Source organism: Pelodiscus sinensis, chromosome 20 (assembly GCF_049634645.1).
Source record: "Pelodiscus sinensis isolate JC-2024 chromosome 20, ASM4963464v1, whole genome shotgun sequence".
Classification (NCBI taxonomy): Eukaryota; Metazoa; Chordata; order Testudines; family Trionychidae; genus Pelodiscus; species Pelodiscus sinensis.
This window is the reverse complement of record NC_134730.1, coordinates 3,183,662-3,200,389: the sequence shown is the minus strand read 5'-3', so window position 1 is coordinate 3,200,389 and position 16,728 is coordinate 3,183,662. Positions and strand designations below refer to the sequence as shown.

Genomic DNA, 16,728 nt, shown 5'->3' with positions numbered 1-16,728 from the left:
ACACAGTGCAAAGGGTCCTGAGACTCACAATAATTTGTGTTTATCTTGCTGGGGTCCTAAAAATACAACCTCAGTATCAACACCCAATTACTCTAATTGCTGAGTATTTTTAGTTTTGTTTCTGCTTTTTTTTTTCCACTAGAGAGAAACAAAGGGAGAGAGACCCTGCAATTTTAGATTTCTAAAATTACAGGGTGAGACGACAGGAATAATTCCCATTATGGAGTAGAATTTCTCTCCATGTCAAACAGCATGGTTTCAGATTACCTCTGTGCACTCTGTCAAGAAGTAAAGCCACCAAGAGGGGTGGGGGAAAGTCTCCCAAGACACAGTCTGACAAAGAAAGTAATAATTTAATTCCTATGAGGGCATCCTTTAATAAATGAAAATATATCTCCATAGTACTGAAACACGCAGTGTCATTGAGACATGCCCTCCGCACATGCCTTCACTAATCAGTGCAGGAGCGTATGCATGGCCTATGTGTACCCCACCAACCTAAGAGTGTTGGGGAAAGTCTTGCGCATCCCCATGCACTTCTCCTGATCAATGAACAGGGAGTTGGCTTTGACAGCCAGGTCATGCTCCAGGTTAGATTTGGTGTGGACTAACATCTGCAAAGTGTCCTCCGCGTCCCTCAACCTCTGCTGAAGGCTCTGGATGGTGTCGTCAATTTCATGGACCTCGTTCACCAGGCTAGAAGACAACAACAACCACAAAACCAGCATTAGTAGATTCTGGGATGGAAATAGCCCTATAACTTGGCATGTTCCTGGCAAGAAATTATGACCAGGGCTTTTGGTACTGTTGAATACCATCTTGGGTACATGCACATGTTTCAGACTGAAAGCTCATCTTGGATCCCATTCAGAACAATGGCAGAGCTCCTTTCCCCTTCAGCGGGGGCCCTTTAACAAACAAACTGCTCTCAAACTTTAGTGACACATGGAAACAGCCCACCTGACAGACTGTGCCATTTAGAAAAGTGATGGAAAGCTGTGGTTTCCTGTTCTCAGTTTGTTTTTCTGGTTTGTTGGCTTGTTTTTCTGGGTTTCTCCTTGCTTGCACACATGTGTGCACACACAGATGCAAATGTGAATGCACACACACAGCGTACAGGGTGAAAACCAGCTGAACGTAAATATTAAAGAGCAGGATATGAATGATAGATGAATACAGACATTGAGGATGCCAAGAGAACAATCAGGGTATGTCTACACTTGCACCCAATTTTGAAATGGATGCAAATGTAGTGTACCGAAATTGCAAATGAAGCCGGGATTTAAATATCCCATGCTTCTTTTGCATAATCGTGTTCTGGTGCTATTTCGAGTTAGCGCTATTTCGAATTAACAGATGCTGTGTAGACGTGGTTATTTCAAGAAAAAACCCTTCTCTTGAAATAACCCTTATTCCTCGTACAATGAGGTTTAACAGTTATTTAGAGAGAAGGATTTTCTCTCGAAATAACCACGTCTACACAGCATCTGTTAATTCGAAATAGCACTAACTCTAAATAGTGCCAGAACGCAATTATGCAAATGAAGTGTGGGATATTTAAATCCCGGCTTCATTTGCAATTTCGGTACACTACATTTGCATCCCTATTTCGAAATAGGGAGCAAGTGTAGACATACCCTCAGGTGAAGTGATTCTAGATGATTACATAGAGTTTACAGGGGTTGTGCGGATCTTTACAGTGACTCCCTGGAAAAACTCAATATTGGGAGTTATCTCAGCACACCAGTCATGTTCTGTTGGACTGGGTGGCTGTATAGAGAGTTGGGAGACAGCAGGGATATTCTAGCATGCAGGGTGCCGGTCTGGGACTCAGGGACCTGCATTCTGCTCCCTGCTCTGTCCAGAGGTTCTGTGTGAGTTTGAGGACGTCGCTTCATTTCTCTGGGCCTCTATTTTATATCTGTGCAATGGAGAGAGCAGCATTTCCCTACCTCGCAGGGTCAGGCCTTTGCGAGGCTCTTCGCTGCCGTCTGCGCTATGCCACTGCAGGAAGCAGCAGATTGCGCCCAGTCCCTGTGCAGATGGAGCGATGAAGCGCGGTTTTGTGCACAGAACTCAGGAAGGGTCAGCACTCCCTTGGAAACTGACCAGAGCAGCCACACACTGCAGCGCGGTTCTGCGGCTTGCAATGCATTCTGGGGCTGCTGCCTTTATCAGATATCTGATAAAGCCACGGAATCAAGACGGGGGGTGAAATCCTGGGAAAACGCCCACTGACTTTCATGGGGATCAGCATTTCAGCCGAGGCTGCTGTTAGAAACTGGGCTGCAGAGGCCAAAACACATCGCTGGAATCCCAATGCAAAGAGACAGGCAAGGGAGGAAGTGACAGAGTCCCTTGCTGAAAGGACAGGGCAGGCGCCAGCAGCATCTCTGGAGACAGGCTGCAAAGGGGGAAGACCCTGGTCCCTCTCCAGGTCGGGGCTGGACCGTGGGCTCCTTTTCAAGAGGTGGTTTGTTTTCAAAAAAGCAACAGTCCAAACACTTTCACGCTTAAAATCCTGGGCACGGAAGGCCACAGCCTGTGGCAGGCCGAGGGCTTTCAACTAGTGCTGAAGTCAGCGAGTGTTAAGGATGCTCTGCATCATCCTTAGTGTCTCTCTGGTCAGGATGGAAACCATCAATGTTCTCCTTTGGAGAGACAAAGTTTTGGGTAAGTTTAGCCTCTTGCCACACAAAGCCTCAGAAATGTCCTCACTCACGGCTGAATTCACTCGTGTGCTTCAGGTAAGAACATACACACGGAGCCACGTTCACTTCTGTTTGGCATCTTGCAAACCTGGGAACACTACAGTGTTCTGACAGCACTGGCCGTGGGTTGTAACAACCGCCACACGGAACGGGGTTTCCTTAAGGAGAGCAGTACAGGCGAACCCGACTTACCGTAACTGGGTGGAATCCCGGCAGAGCTCCACGTTTGGCCGCCGCGTGCGCTCGTCCAGCCGGGTATGAGCCACCTTTAAGGGGGGCCCTTTATCTCTGATGGCTTTTCGAATAGCTGCTATGGTCATCTCTGTTTGGAAGATTTCTTGTAGCGTCTACAATCAAACAAAACCAGGCCAGACACAAATGAACCTAGGCAGCGAATATGTGTTTGTAACTTCTCTTTTCCCATCCATCATCCAACACTTAGAGATCCTAAATTCAACAAGCAACCTATGTATCAACAGTACAACCTATGTATCTGTGTAACCCACATGCATTCTGGATGTGGCACTGTCCCATCTAGTTACCATCTTTGTATCTCTGTGCCCATTTGTACCTCTGTGCCCATTGCTTCATTCATCTGAGGAAGTGGGTTGTGCCCACGAAAGCTCATGATCCCATCGACATTTTTGTCTTAGTCTCTAAGGTGCTGCAGGATCATCTGTTGTTTTTTAAGTTTTTTCTGTTACAGACTAACACGGCTCCCCCTCCGAGACTTCGTCTCACTGAGGCCACTTAGGGTCCGTCTACACTGCAGGACAAAGTCGAGTTAAGCTACGCAACGTCAGCTACGTTAATTGCATAGCTGAAGTCGCAGTAGCTTATCTCGGCTCTAGGCGCTGTTTACAGTGGGGATAGGTCAATGGAGGGATGATAGGAGTTACTATAGAGAACTTTCTGGGTGTCTGGCTGATGAGTCTTGCCCACATGCTCAGGGTTTAGCTGATCGCCATATTTGGGGTTGGGAAGGAATTTTCCTCCCGGGTAGATTGGCAGAGGCCCTGGAGGTTTTTCACCTTCCTCTGTAGCATGGGGCACAGGTCACAGCTGGAGGATTCTCTGCATCTTGGGGTCTTCAAAGTATTTGAAGGCTTCAATATCTGAGATATAGGTGAGAGGATTATTCTGGGAGGGGTGGGTGAGATTCTGTGGCCTGCACTGTGCAGGGGGTCAGACTAGATGATCATAATGGTCCCTTCTGACCTTAAAGTCTATGAGTCTATGAGTAAGTTGAAGGGAGAACACTCATCCTTCAACTTCCCTTACTCCTCGTGAAACGAGGGTTGCAGAAGTCAGAGTAAGGACCCATTCTTTTGAAATCATTTCGAAATAACGGGCGAGCTGTGTACACTCGCACTCTGTTGTTTCGAAATAAGCATGCAGGGTAGACATAGCCTTACGGAGAGAATAACGAGCTCATTCTACAGACTTAGCCAAAAGCCAGCTGGTTTTCAGCTCTCAGAGGCTCACGCACTTTGCTCCAGAGGTTCCCCAGATCCATTCCACCTGTCGGCGTTATGTTTGTACCACCGCTGGCTCAGGGGTTTATAGTTTGACCCATATTCACAAGCCAGGAGAAAGAGGGGGAAGTGGCATCAGTATTGGCAATACAGCATTAGGGCTGCTGGGCTAGAACCCAAGTCAGTTTGTATCTTGTCTGCCAGCAGGAAGCAAGAAAGACTGGAAACCGCTCCTGCTCCTAGGCAGAGACTTCTGGATTTGTATTTATTTTCTGGGGAGGGGAGCTACAATCAAGCTAACGAGGCAACACATGGGGGAGGAAGGGCAGCAAGGCAAATCCCATGCCTGCCGGAGGCTTGCCCTTTGGGCGGCGGGGACAATGCACATCCCCCCCCCCCCCCTCCAATGATGCCCATGATTCTACTGGAGCCGGCTGGACTTTCCGCTGCCCTGATTTCAAGGGTCATTCCAGGGACAAGGATCCTTACGACTGCTGCTAATCTCCCTGCTTCCCAGGGAGCGCCCATCCTGAATCAGACCAGGAGATGCGGGAAGGAAGGGGAGGGAGGGAAGGGGAGAGCTGTGGGTGCTCCAGGAAATGCCCTAGGAGCTCTGCCAGGAGAGGGTGCAAAGGCAGAGTGCTGAATCAGTGCCAGAGCCTCAGTCATGGACATGCCCCTGCTGGCAGCATCGCTTTTTGGGCTGTGCTCATCCCCTGCGGCCTTCCTGGAAGGAGAGAGACGGGGGTGGCACAAAGCTGCCTTAATCTCCTAATCGAGGAGCTTTGTGCACCCAGGTCTCTGATGGCAGAAGTCAGCATGGATCCGTGGTCCCCAAACTTTTTCAGTCTTGCCCCCTTCACCTGGACCGTGCCCCTCCCCCTCCAGCTCAGAGGGGCAGTTGGGGGCTGGGAGAAGGGCCAGAGCTGGGAGCAGGGGTTGGGGCCTGCAAGCTGGGAGCTGAATTTGGGGGCCAGGAGAGAGGCTCTGGCCAGGAGGGGGGCTGGAACCGCATGTGGCTGGGGCAGAGCTGGGGGCAGAGTGGGGGTGGGGTAGTGCTCTCTCCCCACCCTATTGGGACTGAGAGGGATCCTGCTGCGCCCTTCCCCCCTGAACATTCCTCCACGTCCCCTAGGGGGTGTGTCCCATGGTTTGGGGACCACTGGCCCAGACTCAGAGCTGAACGGAGCCGCAGGTGTTTGGCCACTATTTAGAAATTCAGCTCTGCTGTAACTACTACCGTCAATGGCAGCACAACCATGAATGCAGCCCGTTAAGCATGACGCTGCTGCCTCTTAGATCTGAAAACGAAGCAGTAATACGATCTCTCGGTGCTGTCAGCTTGTCTACAGAAATTGTATAAGGAGCCCCCGATGCAGTTAACATTTGCAATTAGTTTTTGCCATCAGAGTAGAATAGCAAACACTGTCTCATCGGCCATCAGAGTTCAGAGTCTGATCCGACGTCCATTCAGATCAGTGGAAGATTTCCAGTGGGGTCAGTAGCTGTCGGATCAGGCCCTGCGTGAGTGTGTCTCAGGAAATAACTGTCCCATGAGCATTGCGCTGCTGGCTAATCGGGGAGAGACAAACAGGTATCCTTCTAGTTCACTACAAAGCACAGTGACTTTTTCATCTTCTCAAGAAAAGATAATCACTAAGTCTCGGCTTGACAAAGCCCTGGCCGGGTTGATTTAGTTGGAATTGGTCCTGCCTAGAGCAGGGGGCTGGACTTGACCTTCTGAGGTTTCTTCCAGTTCTATGATTCTATGATTCTATGAACACGTATATGAACAACACACACACAAAAATCTGCTTCAGACAAACTAGTATGTTGCTAAGTAATTCTGGTCAAAAAATTTCTAAATTTCAAGTTTTCAATGAAATATCTTGGCAAAATTTTGCATTTCAACAAAAATGGAAACAAATAAACAATTTTTTCTACATTTTTGTGAAAAGTTTCCCACATTTTTCAGCCCGCTCCCTTTTGTAGTTAATAATCTAATCTGTGGCTCTCATTTATAAGCAGCAACGTAGAAAGTTCCAATTTAAATAAGACGTTAGGAAAAGGGCATTAACTCTATAGGCAGTTCAGCTGGGGAAGAAGTTACTAGGGAGGTTGTAGAATCCGTCTCATCCGATTTGTAAAGAATTTGACCTAACACCTGTCAGGGATGGTGGATGTTTACTTACTCCCTCAGCGTAAAGGGGCTGGACCAGATGAGCTCTTCAAGTTCCCTCCACCCTATGGTTTCTATGCTTACCTTAGCCAGATGCGTCTGGATCTTATTTTTAGCATCGGCTGTCTCAGAGATGCGATTCGTGAATGCAACGTTCACTCTGTTGAACTGGTTCCACATCTCATTTGCAGTCACAACCAGCAGGTTTTCAATATCGTCCCTCAGTTTGGAGGAGGCGGCTCGTTCGCTCTGGGAGCGTAGAATGTTATCATCCGTAAACTTGGCCCAGGACTCCGGCACAGAGATCCTGGGAAAACAAGACCACAGGTGAGCAATAGCATAATGCAGCTGAGGCTGACTGGTCAACTGCCCAACCTAGCAGGGGGGGAAGTTGGATTAATCTGATCCTTGCTGGCATCTGTGATCCTGACTCTGTCCCATAATACATAGACTATCCAGATACAGCTTATTCAATAATGGTGATCTTTATCATTCTGACAAATATAACGCCCGTCACATGCACGAAGACAGCTCTGACATTTGATGCAGGCTACATAGACGTTGTCTCACATGGGGACTTTTGGATCATGTCAGGGGGTTTAATGTAACCACGTATTTGTAACCGTTTAGAGTCTGCTCAAGCTCTAGGGGACACAAGTTACAGTCAATTCATTGCGTCCACAAGAGTTCTAGCAACTTCCCACTGAAGAGATAGTACATGCAGTACAGATTGGACCTATATAGTCCGGACTTCCATCGTCCAGCAGCATCTGTGCTCCAGCATCCCTGTGGGCAATGTTCCCTTGACTCTTTCCCAAAAATGTGCAGATTTTTCCCATCCATGTGTGGAATAAATTGTTATGTGCACCGAGGCATGTGTGAATGTGCACCACCAATAGAAACAACAAATCATAGAACCATAGAACTGGAAGAGACCTCAGAAGGTCATCAAGTCCAGCCCCCTGCTCTAGGCAGGACCAATCCCAACTAAATCAACCCGGCCAGGGCTTTGTCAAGCTGAGACTAGCTGGGGAGCTCTGATAATCAGCTGGGTGGCATTTAGATCCCTCCTGAGCAGCCGCACAAGTGCCCAGCTTACAGAGAATGCTGCCAATGGGTGTTCCCGGGCTGGAGCACTTGCTGGGAAAAGCAGGGTCCATGCTCAGCAACTCCTCCCCCTCCCTTTCAAAGCATCTGGATTGCCACAAAAGTAGCTCGTTTGTGGTGCTCAAGCTCAGGGAGCGAGTTGCAGGCACAGGGACGGAGGGGGTGCTTGGGGGAAGAATTTGGGGGCAGGGCAGGAGGACACCTTGTGGCTGGCTGCAAGGGCTTGGAGCGCAGCCTGGCCGCCAGGGCCGAATTAAGGGGGGGGGGGGCTAGTCAGGCAGCTGACCGGGGCACCTACCTATGCGGGGCGCCTGATGGTAGCTGTAAGGGGCGCTGTGAGCCCGGCCGCATGGCGCCCCTTAGAGCTGCCACCAGGCACTGTGCGCCCGGGGCTGGGGCCACGCACCCGATTGCAGCTGTAAGGTGCACAGCGTGCCGGGGGGCCGGGCCACGCATGCGCCGTGTGTCCGGGGCAGAGTCGTGCATGTGTCGCGCACCCGCTGCCCGGGGCGCAGGAATGGCTCGAGCCGGCCCTGCTGGCAGCCATGGGGCACGGTGAACTTCTGCATGACTGTGCTCTGCAGCCGCCAGTCACTGTGCTCCACAGCCGCCCTGCATCTTCCCCCGAGCGCCCCCCCAACCCCAGCTCAGCCAATGCCAGCCCCTCTGCAGCTGCCAGCACAGAGTCCCACAGCCAGCGGCACCAAAGGGGATGGCATTGACCTCCCCAGGTATGGCAAATCCCAGAGTTCGGGACTGGTCAGGTCTCACTGGTGCTGGACCCGCAAGGTACAACCTGTCTCCTATTCAGCGCCCTTCCTTCCTAGAAACCGCTGTTTGTTCAGAGCGAAATCCATCCCGGGCACCGGGCCAGCACCAGGCCGGTGCAACCCTGAATTCCAGGTAAGGCCCCTTTCACACATGCCAGCCTGCGGCACGTCTCCCCCACCTTCTGGGAATGGGCTTCATTCATTGTGGCGGCTGCTCTGTGGCTCATCCAAACCCCTCTGGTTCCACTAGGGAGAGAATTAATGGGCATTTAACCATTAATAAATGTACCCTGTACGTGGACTGTGATCATTAACACCTTTTGCCCTCAGCCAGCTACGGTACAGCCACCCGCCTCCTGATTTATGGCTCATTCATTCATGCAGGGCCGGGGCTGGCTAATGAAGAGCAGAACTGTATTTCCAGATGAATGCTCTTTCACCTAGCTCCCATTTTGTTTACATTACTAGGTGTTCTTTAGGCAGCAATCAAAGCCAACCATCGGCGTCCGAGTGAAGGGTGAAATTGGGAGTCAGCGGCTGTAGGTCAGTGCTGACAGAGAGATGAACAAGATTTGTAAAAATATTTGAAAAAACACATTTTACAACTGACATTTTACAACTGAGTCGTGGATCCATAACTAACCACGCATAGCAACATGGTCCAGAAAAGAGCGACAAGAAGGATGAAAGGTCTAAAGAACATGATCTCTGAAGGAAGACTGAAGGAGTTGGGCTTGTTAGTTTGGACAGGAGAAGACTGAGAGGGGACATGAGAGCGGTTTTTGGGTATCTAAAAGGGTGTCACAAGGAGGAGGGAGAAAAATTGTTCTCCTTGCCATCTCAGGATAGGACAAGAAGCAATGGGCTTAAACTACAGCAAGGGAGGTTTAGGCTGGACTTTAGGAAAAACTTCCTACCTGTCAGGGTGGTTAAACACTGGAATAAATTGCCTGGGGAAGTTGTGGAATCTCCATCTCTAGAGATATTTAAGAGCACGTTAGACAGACACCTGTCAGGGATGATCTAGACAGCACTGGGTCCTGCTGTGAGGGCAGGGGACTGGAATCAATGACCTCTCGAGGTCCCTTCCAGTTCTAGTGCTCTAGGATTCCATACGTGTTAAAACCAATGACCCTCGCTGGAAATTAAGGCCATCAAAGGGGTTTGAGTAAAATTAATGAGATTCCGTTTCCAGAGCTGAGTTTCTAAACACTTGGGCTGCTCTGGAAATTTCAGCCAAGGTGTCTCAAATCAAGCTCTACATCATGGGTTCCCAAACTGGGGGGTGTGAAGAAATTCCAGGGGGGCGCAAGGTGACCCAGCCACACATCCCGGGTCAATCCCACCCCATGTTTTGCTGCTATTTTGGGGGGGGGGGGCGGGATGAGGGTTTCTCAAAAATCAAAAAGGGGGTGTGATGCTGAAAAGATTGGGAACCACTGTTCTACATGAACTTTATTTTTCCTTTCTTCTTCCTTCTCCTGCCTCCACCCTGCCTCACCCATGCTCAACCCCCCCAATCTCCCTCCTTTGTCCTACAGGAAATTTGTATCCTACCCACACTGTAATCCTTTGGTTACAGCGCACTCCACAGAGTCATTATACAGTTAAGACTGGCTAGATTGTCGAGCCCAATGGGTAGTGATCAACGGCTCGATGTCAGGTTGGCGGTCGGTTTCTAGCGGCGTGCCCCAAGGATCAGTTCTTGGACTGATTTTGTTCAACATCTTTATTTGTTCAACAACCTGTATGAGGGGATGGATGGCACCCTAAGCAAGTTTGCAGATGACACTAAGCTAGGGGGAGAGGTAGATACGCTGGAGGGCAGGACAGGGTCCAGAGTGACCTGGACAGATTAGAGGACTGGGCCAAAAGAAATCTGATGAGGTTCAACAAGGACAAGTGTAGAGTCCCACACTTGGGACGGAAGAATCCCAAGCATTGTTACAGGCTGGGGACCAACTGGCTAAGTAGCAGTTCAGCAGAAAAGGACCCGGGGATTACAGTGGATGAGAAGCTGGATATGAGTTAACAGTGTGCCCTTATAGCCCAGAAGGCTAATGGCATATTAGGGTGCATTAGGAGGACAATTGCCAGCAGATCTAGAGAAGTGAATATTCCCCTTTATTTGGCTCTGGTGAGGCCACATCTGGAGTGTTGTGTCCAATTCTGGGGCCCCACTATAGAAAGGATGTGGACGCATTGGAAAGGGTCCAGCGGAGGGTGACCAGAATGATTAGGGGGGTAGAGTGCATGACCTATGAGGAGAGACTGAGGGTGTTGGGTCTATTTAGTCTGCAGAAGAGAAGCGTGAGGGGGGATTTGAGAGCAGCCTTCAACTTCCTGAAGGGAGGTTCCAAAGAGGATGGAGAGAGGCTGTTCACAGTAGTGACTGATGATAGAACAAGGAGCAATGGTCTCAAGTTACAGTGGGAGCGGTCTAGGTTGGATATTAGGAAAAACTATTTCCCTAGGAGGATGGTGAAGCACTGGGCTGGGTTCCCTAGGGAGGGGGTGGAATCTCCATCCCTAGAGGTTTTTAAGTCTCGGCTTGACAAAGCCCTGGCTAGGTTGATTTAGTTGAGATTGGTCCTGCCTTGAGCAGGGGGCTGGACCTGATGACCTGAGGTCTCTTCCAGCTCTATGGTTCTATGATTCTAAGAGACTACACAGGTGCCACTAAAATTGCCTTTGATTGTTAAAACACGGGTGCTAAAATGGCCCCGGCTGTAGTCAGCGGTGGGGGAGGCCCACGATAAAGGGAAAGCTAAAGGGAACCATTCAACAATTTCGGCCACATGGAAGGAGAGCTTTTTACCTGCGGGCCTGTGTCCCCACAAGCTTGCCCATGATGCTCCAGACGTACTTACGTCGCATCCACACGCTCCACTCCTCTGTAGTAGCTGATGCCATCAGACGTGTTCCTTAGATGGTGACACTTGTCGTCAATCCGATGAGCTGATTGTTTGTCACTGAGGTCTTTCTCCAGCTCGTGCTGGGCTGCCCTGTCGGATCTGTAACACGCGAAGAGCAGTTCTTGCAGCGTGAACGGCACTGAGCATAACAGGCCACATCCTCAGCCTAGGGACAGATGTGGCTAATGTGTCCCCACCTGCAGCCCCCGGGTCCTCCCCCTGCCCTGAGTCCCCTCTCTTGCTTGCCCACAGCCAGGGCTGACCCACAACATTTTGGCACCTGAGGCAGGGAGCTCAGATGATGCCCCCAAGCCCCTTTGTTTGGGCCAAAACTTTGAAAGGTCTCAATTCTGCCTCCTTCCTGTTCTACTCCTCTCCTGGGACTGCTCCGCTACCTGCATATGCACCAGGAGCAGACACAATTTTCTACACTCTGGGTCCTAGTGGCGCCCCCCACAGTCTGGCACCTGAGGTGGCCACCTCAGTTCACCTTATGGTAAGGCCAGCCCTGCCCACAGCCACAGTGACCACTGATCAGCAGGCATTGGGGGCCTGGAGTCTGCTCTGCAGTGGGAGAAGGAGCTATGAGGGGAGTGGGGGAAAGGCGGTGCTGGCTTGGAATGGGCGTGTGCTGCATGGGGGGTGGGAACGAGCCCAGAGATGACGCATGGGGTGGTCACCTGCCCCCCAACTTTCAAACGGTGTCCCCCACCATCAAGAGTTTCTGGTTGTCTCTGTAGATGATGCTACTTCCTGCAGCAGAAGGAAGGATCAACCCCCCGTGGTAGCTCTAAAGTATTCCCGACCTGTTTCACGTAACCCTTCAGAAGGGCGTTTAAGGCTACATGGTCACAGAGCGCGGCTTCCTGTTAGGCACCAAAACAAACGGCCAGATTTTCAAGAGCGCTCCGCATGCTGGGCCAATGAGCTCCTTGCCCGGCACTCCCAGCAAACATGTCTTACCTCTGGGGGAGCATCTACGTCAGGGCAGCTACTCCAACTGCTAAACACAGCTGCACCTTCTGCTTGGGTCCAACGTCTTCAACCATTGGATCAAACTTAAGCAAGAGCTGGGCAACTTTGAGGAGTGAGAGACATTTCTCCCCCGGCCGGTATTGTTTGCAGGAAAGGGGATTTGCTGAGGGTTTACGTTGGAAATTAGAAAACAAGAAACATTGTTTACTAAGAAAAATTGAGGTGAAACCGCCTTACGCAAGCTGGGCGATCGCCTTATCCAGGTGGCGATTCATCCTCTCCTGACACGACCTGATGACGTCAACTTCCTAGTCAATTGACAAAAACAAAATCCAAATTCCATCATTGTCCATGCTTATGAATTCAGGTAACTTTCATTCTAAGACCCACCCTCATACTCCTAGGTGGTCTCCTCACACATGGGTCCCGGCACGCAGCAGTAACACAATGCCTGCTATTCCTGCCACCCCGAACGAGCATGCCGGAAGTGTGTAAAGAGTAAGCAAACCTTGGCTTCCTCCCTACCACGCACTGTCAGCTGAGCCAGCCCAGACGTAAGTTGGCACAGGTTGAACCTCTCTAATCTGGCACCCTCAGGACCTGACTGGTGCTGAACCAGAGATTTTGCCAGACCAGAGGAGGTCAATATTGTCTAGCAGCATTACTAACACTTCCATGGCTTGCTAGGCTCTTAGACAACATTTTGGGTAAATTCGAGCTAAATAACAGCACAGAACATTGCGAGCCAGGACAGCTGGCTGTAAACAAACTTTATGGGACGGCGGGAAACTTGGCCACACCCATGAAAAGTGGACATCCGGCTCACTAACGACATACAGGACTATGGATGTTGCCAGACCAGAAAACGCCAGAGAGTGCTCCTCACTAGGAGAAATGGCTCCTGGCTCTGTTTCTGATATGCAGCATGAATGTTTGAGCCCAGTTGTGGACTCATAGAACCCCAGGGCTGGAAGAGACCTCAGGAGTCATCGAGTCCAGCCCCCTGCCCAAGGCAGGACCAACCCAACTCAATCAGCCCAGCCAGGGCTTGGTCAAGCCAGGACTTAAACACCTCTAGGGATGGAAATTCTACCCCCTCCTTAGGGAACCCATCCCAGTGCTTCCCACCCTCCAATGCAGTCACTAATTCCTGCCTTGCTGGAGCGAGCTGGGTGAATCCTTGGGCTGCTCTTGGTGTGGTGTAGCTAAGCATTGCTTCCATCCATGTCAAGTTCTTTCACAATCCCGCCCTTCATGAAACGTTCTTGTTCACATCCAATGAAACACACACGCTACACGGACATAGCACCTCCCTGCTTTTCAGATGTGTCTTGTGCTGGTGGACTGTGGCTAGTCTTTATGTGGACAGGCAAAGTGGGGGAAGGAGCAAGGTACCCCCTCCTCCCTGTACTTGGGCAGCCAAACTTCCCTCAGTCAGGAATAAAATAACTGAAAAGGGGGTAGATAAGTGCAGAGAAGGGGGCAGGGAATGGATGGAATTATGGCTCCTTGCCAATATGTTGCATTTCTCAGGGGTGTAGCAATTTACTCTCCCCCACGGCCTAACTGAGGAGCTCTGACCAGCATCAGTCTCCCTGGCCTGGTCTACCCTAGGGCCTTAATCTGAAATAACCTGCCAAGGCTGAATTTGTAAGTGATACGTCCACACTACCAAGCTTGTTATTCCAGAACAAGCGGTGGCGGAATTCGAACGCTGTAGTCCTGCTTTTCACGAGGAATAATGCTGTTCCTAAATGTGCATGTCCAAAATAACGGTAGTGTGGACACTCTGGTGCTGCTAATTCGAACTAATTGGCGTCCGGGAGGCCTCCCGCAGCTCTCCAGAGCACTTCTTAGGGTGCTGAGTCCGTGGTAACGCGTCCACACTAACACAGCGTGCCTCGACCACATTCGGTTCTTCCCCGGAGTGAGGACACAGAACTTCACATTTGTAAAATCGGGTGCCCCGAAGTCGAACTTAGTACATTCAAAATAATCTCCTAGTGTAGACATGGCCCCTGGGAGTTTGTCTTCATTACGTCTGCGTGAAAACATCGCCCGGAGGAGTCAAACTAGGTAACGTGGTGCTGTTGACAAGTTGCCAGTTAGGGGGGTGTGCCCTAACGAAGGCAAGGCCCAGCCAGCTTGGCTCCCAATGCCTTCCCTTTTAATTGACACCCCAATGCCTCCTCTTTTAATTGACATGAGTTTTCGCAGGCTGACTGTTCATCTGATCACCCTCTCTACACTGAGGTTTGAATGTCATATTAGTCCCATGGATTTCCAACCCCTGCTTGCTGTCCTTCGGCAACTGATCTAATTTTCACCACTGTACTTGAGCGTGTGGTGTTTATTATGCACCCCTCCTCCCAACGGCAGGGAGAGCTAATTCTGTGATGACAGAAGAAGCAGCTCCCAGGTTTCCAGCTGAACATGCCACAATGACAGAGAGCTATTCATAGCCTGCAACCACACAGCAAGTAGTGTAAGAGTTACGGCATTCGCTTGCACGGCCTGAGGACTGGATCGCCAAACATTTGTCCTATGCTGACATCAGTGTGGAGTCCCGAGTAAAGGCAGATTCTTAGCTGGTGTAAATCCAGGTAGCTTCCATCATATGTCAATCAACAAAGCTACACCTGTGCACATCGACTGAGAATCTGCCTTAGTAGCTCCCATAATGCCTTGTCCTATTGTGCAGAGATAACTCCCATACAGCCAGGATCCATAGCACACAGCGGGAGTTTTCTATCTTTGATTGATAGAAATCTCCTTGTTTTCATTGTTTCTCTCTTGGCCAATATGAAACCATCTGGGCTTGTTCAGTACCGAGCACAATGGGATCCCGGTCCAGGACTAGAGCTCTGAGGTGCTATCATAGTACAAACAATAGAGACCCTGCCTACCTTATGATAGTGCCTTTCACTCCGGGGAAGGAGAAGCGCACCTGTGTTAACAATTCTTGTATTTTTGCAGAGACTTGTGATGTTTGCGAGGTCTCTGAAAGCCCCGGCTCCCAGCGATAGGTGATTAGGTTTCAATGTAAATTTCAGATTTTTTAAAACAAGTTTTGAGCCCGCATGGTAGAGGAGGAAAGCTGGAAAACATGCACCCACTGCACCTCAAAGCCCAGCAGATAATAATAGGCCAAGTCCTTAATTAGGATGTTTTATACTCTGCTAAACAGGTTGTTATTGGTGCTGGATCAGCTCCTGCCATGGGGGGGCTGGGGAGGAGGGCTCAGTATTCAGGCTGCCCCAGAGAGAGAGGGCAACCCCAGCCCTCTCTTACCGTAGTGTTTGTCCATGGCTGCTGCAGCCACAGTGGGCACAGCCAGGGGAGGGTGCACGTCTCCCAGGTGGAGGACAGACAGATGCACAGACACAAACTCTCTGAAATACATAGTAGATAGCTGTCCCTTTCTCCACCCCTGCCCCCAGCTGGCCCAATGGGGTTATAGCTGTTCCAGTCCCCATCTCTAGCCCCTCGCTTCCCCCTGTGGGCATTTTATAGTATAACTGTCCTTCCTACCAGATCCCTCCCTTTCCATTTTGAGAAACAATCGAATTCCAGGAACATCCTATTATCCTGGCATAACCAAACTGTGACCTTGCTTTGAGTTATGATAAGAAGGAGCTGCCTAATGAATTTGGTGGTCCTAGCTCTTACTATGTAGGAGGAGTTCTTGAATAGACTCACAGATGGACAGACAGACAGACATTTCTAACATATATAGTAAGAAGAAGGAGGATAAAGATCAATGATGAAGGTCCTGTGTTAAAGCTACACCACCAGTTACTGCTAGTCAGCACAGGGCTGTCTTTGCAGTTAACTGCTCCTTTCCCTGGTTAGGCTGTTACAAAACCTTACTGTCAACAGTTGTTTTTCCACATCATCATGGACCAGATCGATTCCCATCCTCTTCTCTCGATGGAGTAAGCACTCTTGGGCTACCTGTTGGTAAACAAATACAGTAAACTTCCGATAATCTGGCACCTTTAGGACCCAGGGGGTGCCGGATTATCAGATATGCCGGACTATCGGACGGGGGGGCTATGAGGGGTCTGGGGTGGGGAGGGGGAGGATGCCACTCCAGACTCCTCTTAGCCCCCCCTTCTGATAGTCCGGCTCTGCCCCTGGCGTCCCCGATTCAGCCGCTACTGGTCAGTTTCAGCAGCGGCTGAATCCGGGACGCCTGGGACAGAGCAGGTGAAGTGCTGCCGGGTTGGATGCCGGACTAATGGAGTTTTACTGTATAGCTCTTAACCAGGGATGGGCAATAATTTTTGAAGAGGGGAGCCACTTCATGAATTTCAGAAGTGGCTGCAGATTGCCCCAGAAGGGGCGGAGCCTTGGGCAGAAGTGGTGGGGCCAGGAGACTTCACATATTCCTCCGCCCACAGACCCTGATTGGCTGGGGGAGAACGGGGTGGGGAGCGGCAGGGTAGCTGCAGGCTGGATCCAACGCTTGGGGGGCTGGATCTGGCTCATGAAGAGTGTCTTACCCACCCCTGCTATTAACTATCAGTTGACCAATCAAGTTACACCAGACAGTGCTGGAAAAAATTCCAGGACTTAACATTAGTGCTATTCAAA

At 50.3% G+C, this 16,728-nt stretch overlaps 1 protein-coding gene across 3 annotated transcripts in view; it reads right to left on the bottom strand.

Annotated features, from left to right (window-relative positions):
* Nucleotides 1–334: 334 nt before the first annotated feature.
* TEKT3 (tektin 3) overlaps nt 335–16,728 on the bottom strand; it is a 173,708-nt gene continuing 157,314 nt past the window's right edge. For all 3 annotated transcript variants that reach the window (XM_075903508.1, XM_025182421.2, XM_006118699.4), the window contains exons 3-8: nt 16,003–16,086; nt 12,370–12,440; nt 11,113–11,256; nt 6,450–6,672; nt 2,904–3,058; nt 335–696 (exon numbers count right to left, since the gene is read on the bottom strand). In XM_075903508.1, the coding sequence (XP_075759623.1) occupies nt 480–696; nt 2,904–3,058; nt 6,450–6,672; nt 11,113–11,256; nt 12,370–12,440; nt 16,003–16,086 (894 nt within the window). In that variant the 3' untranslated portion in view covers nt 335–479. The remainder of the gene's footprint in view (nt 697–2,903; nt 3,059–6,449; nt 6,673–11,112; nt 11,257–12,369; nt 12,441–16,002; nt 16,087–16,728) is intronic.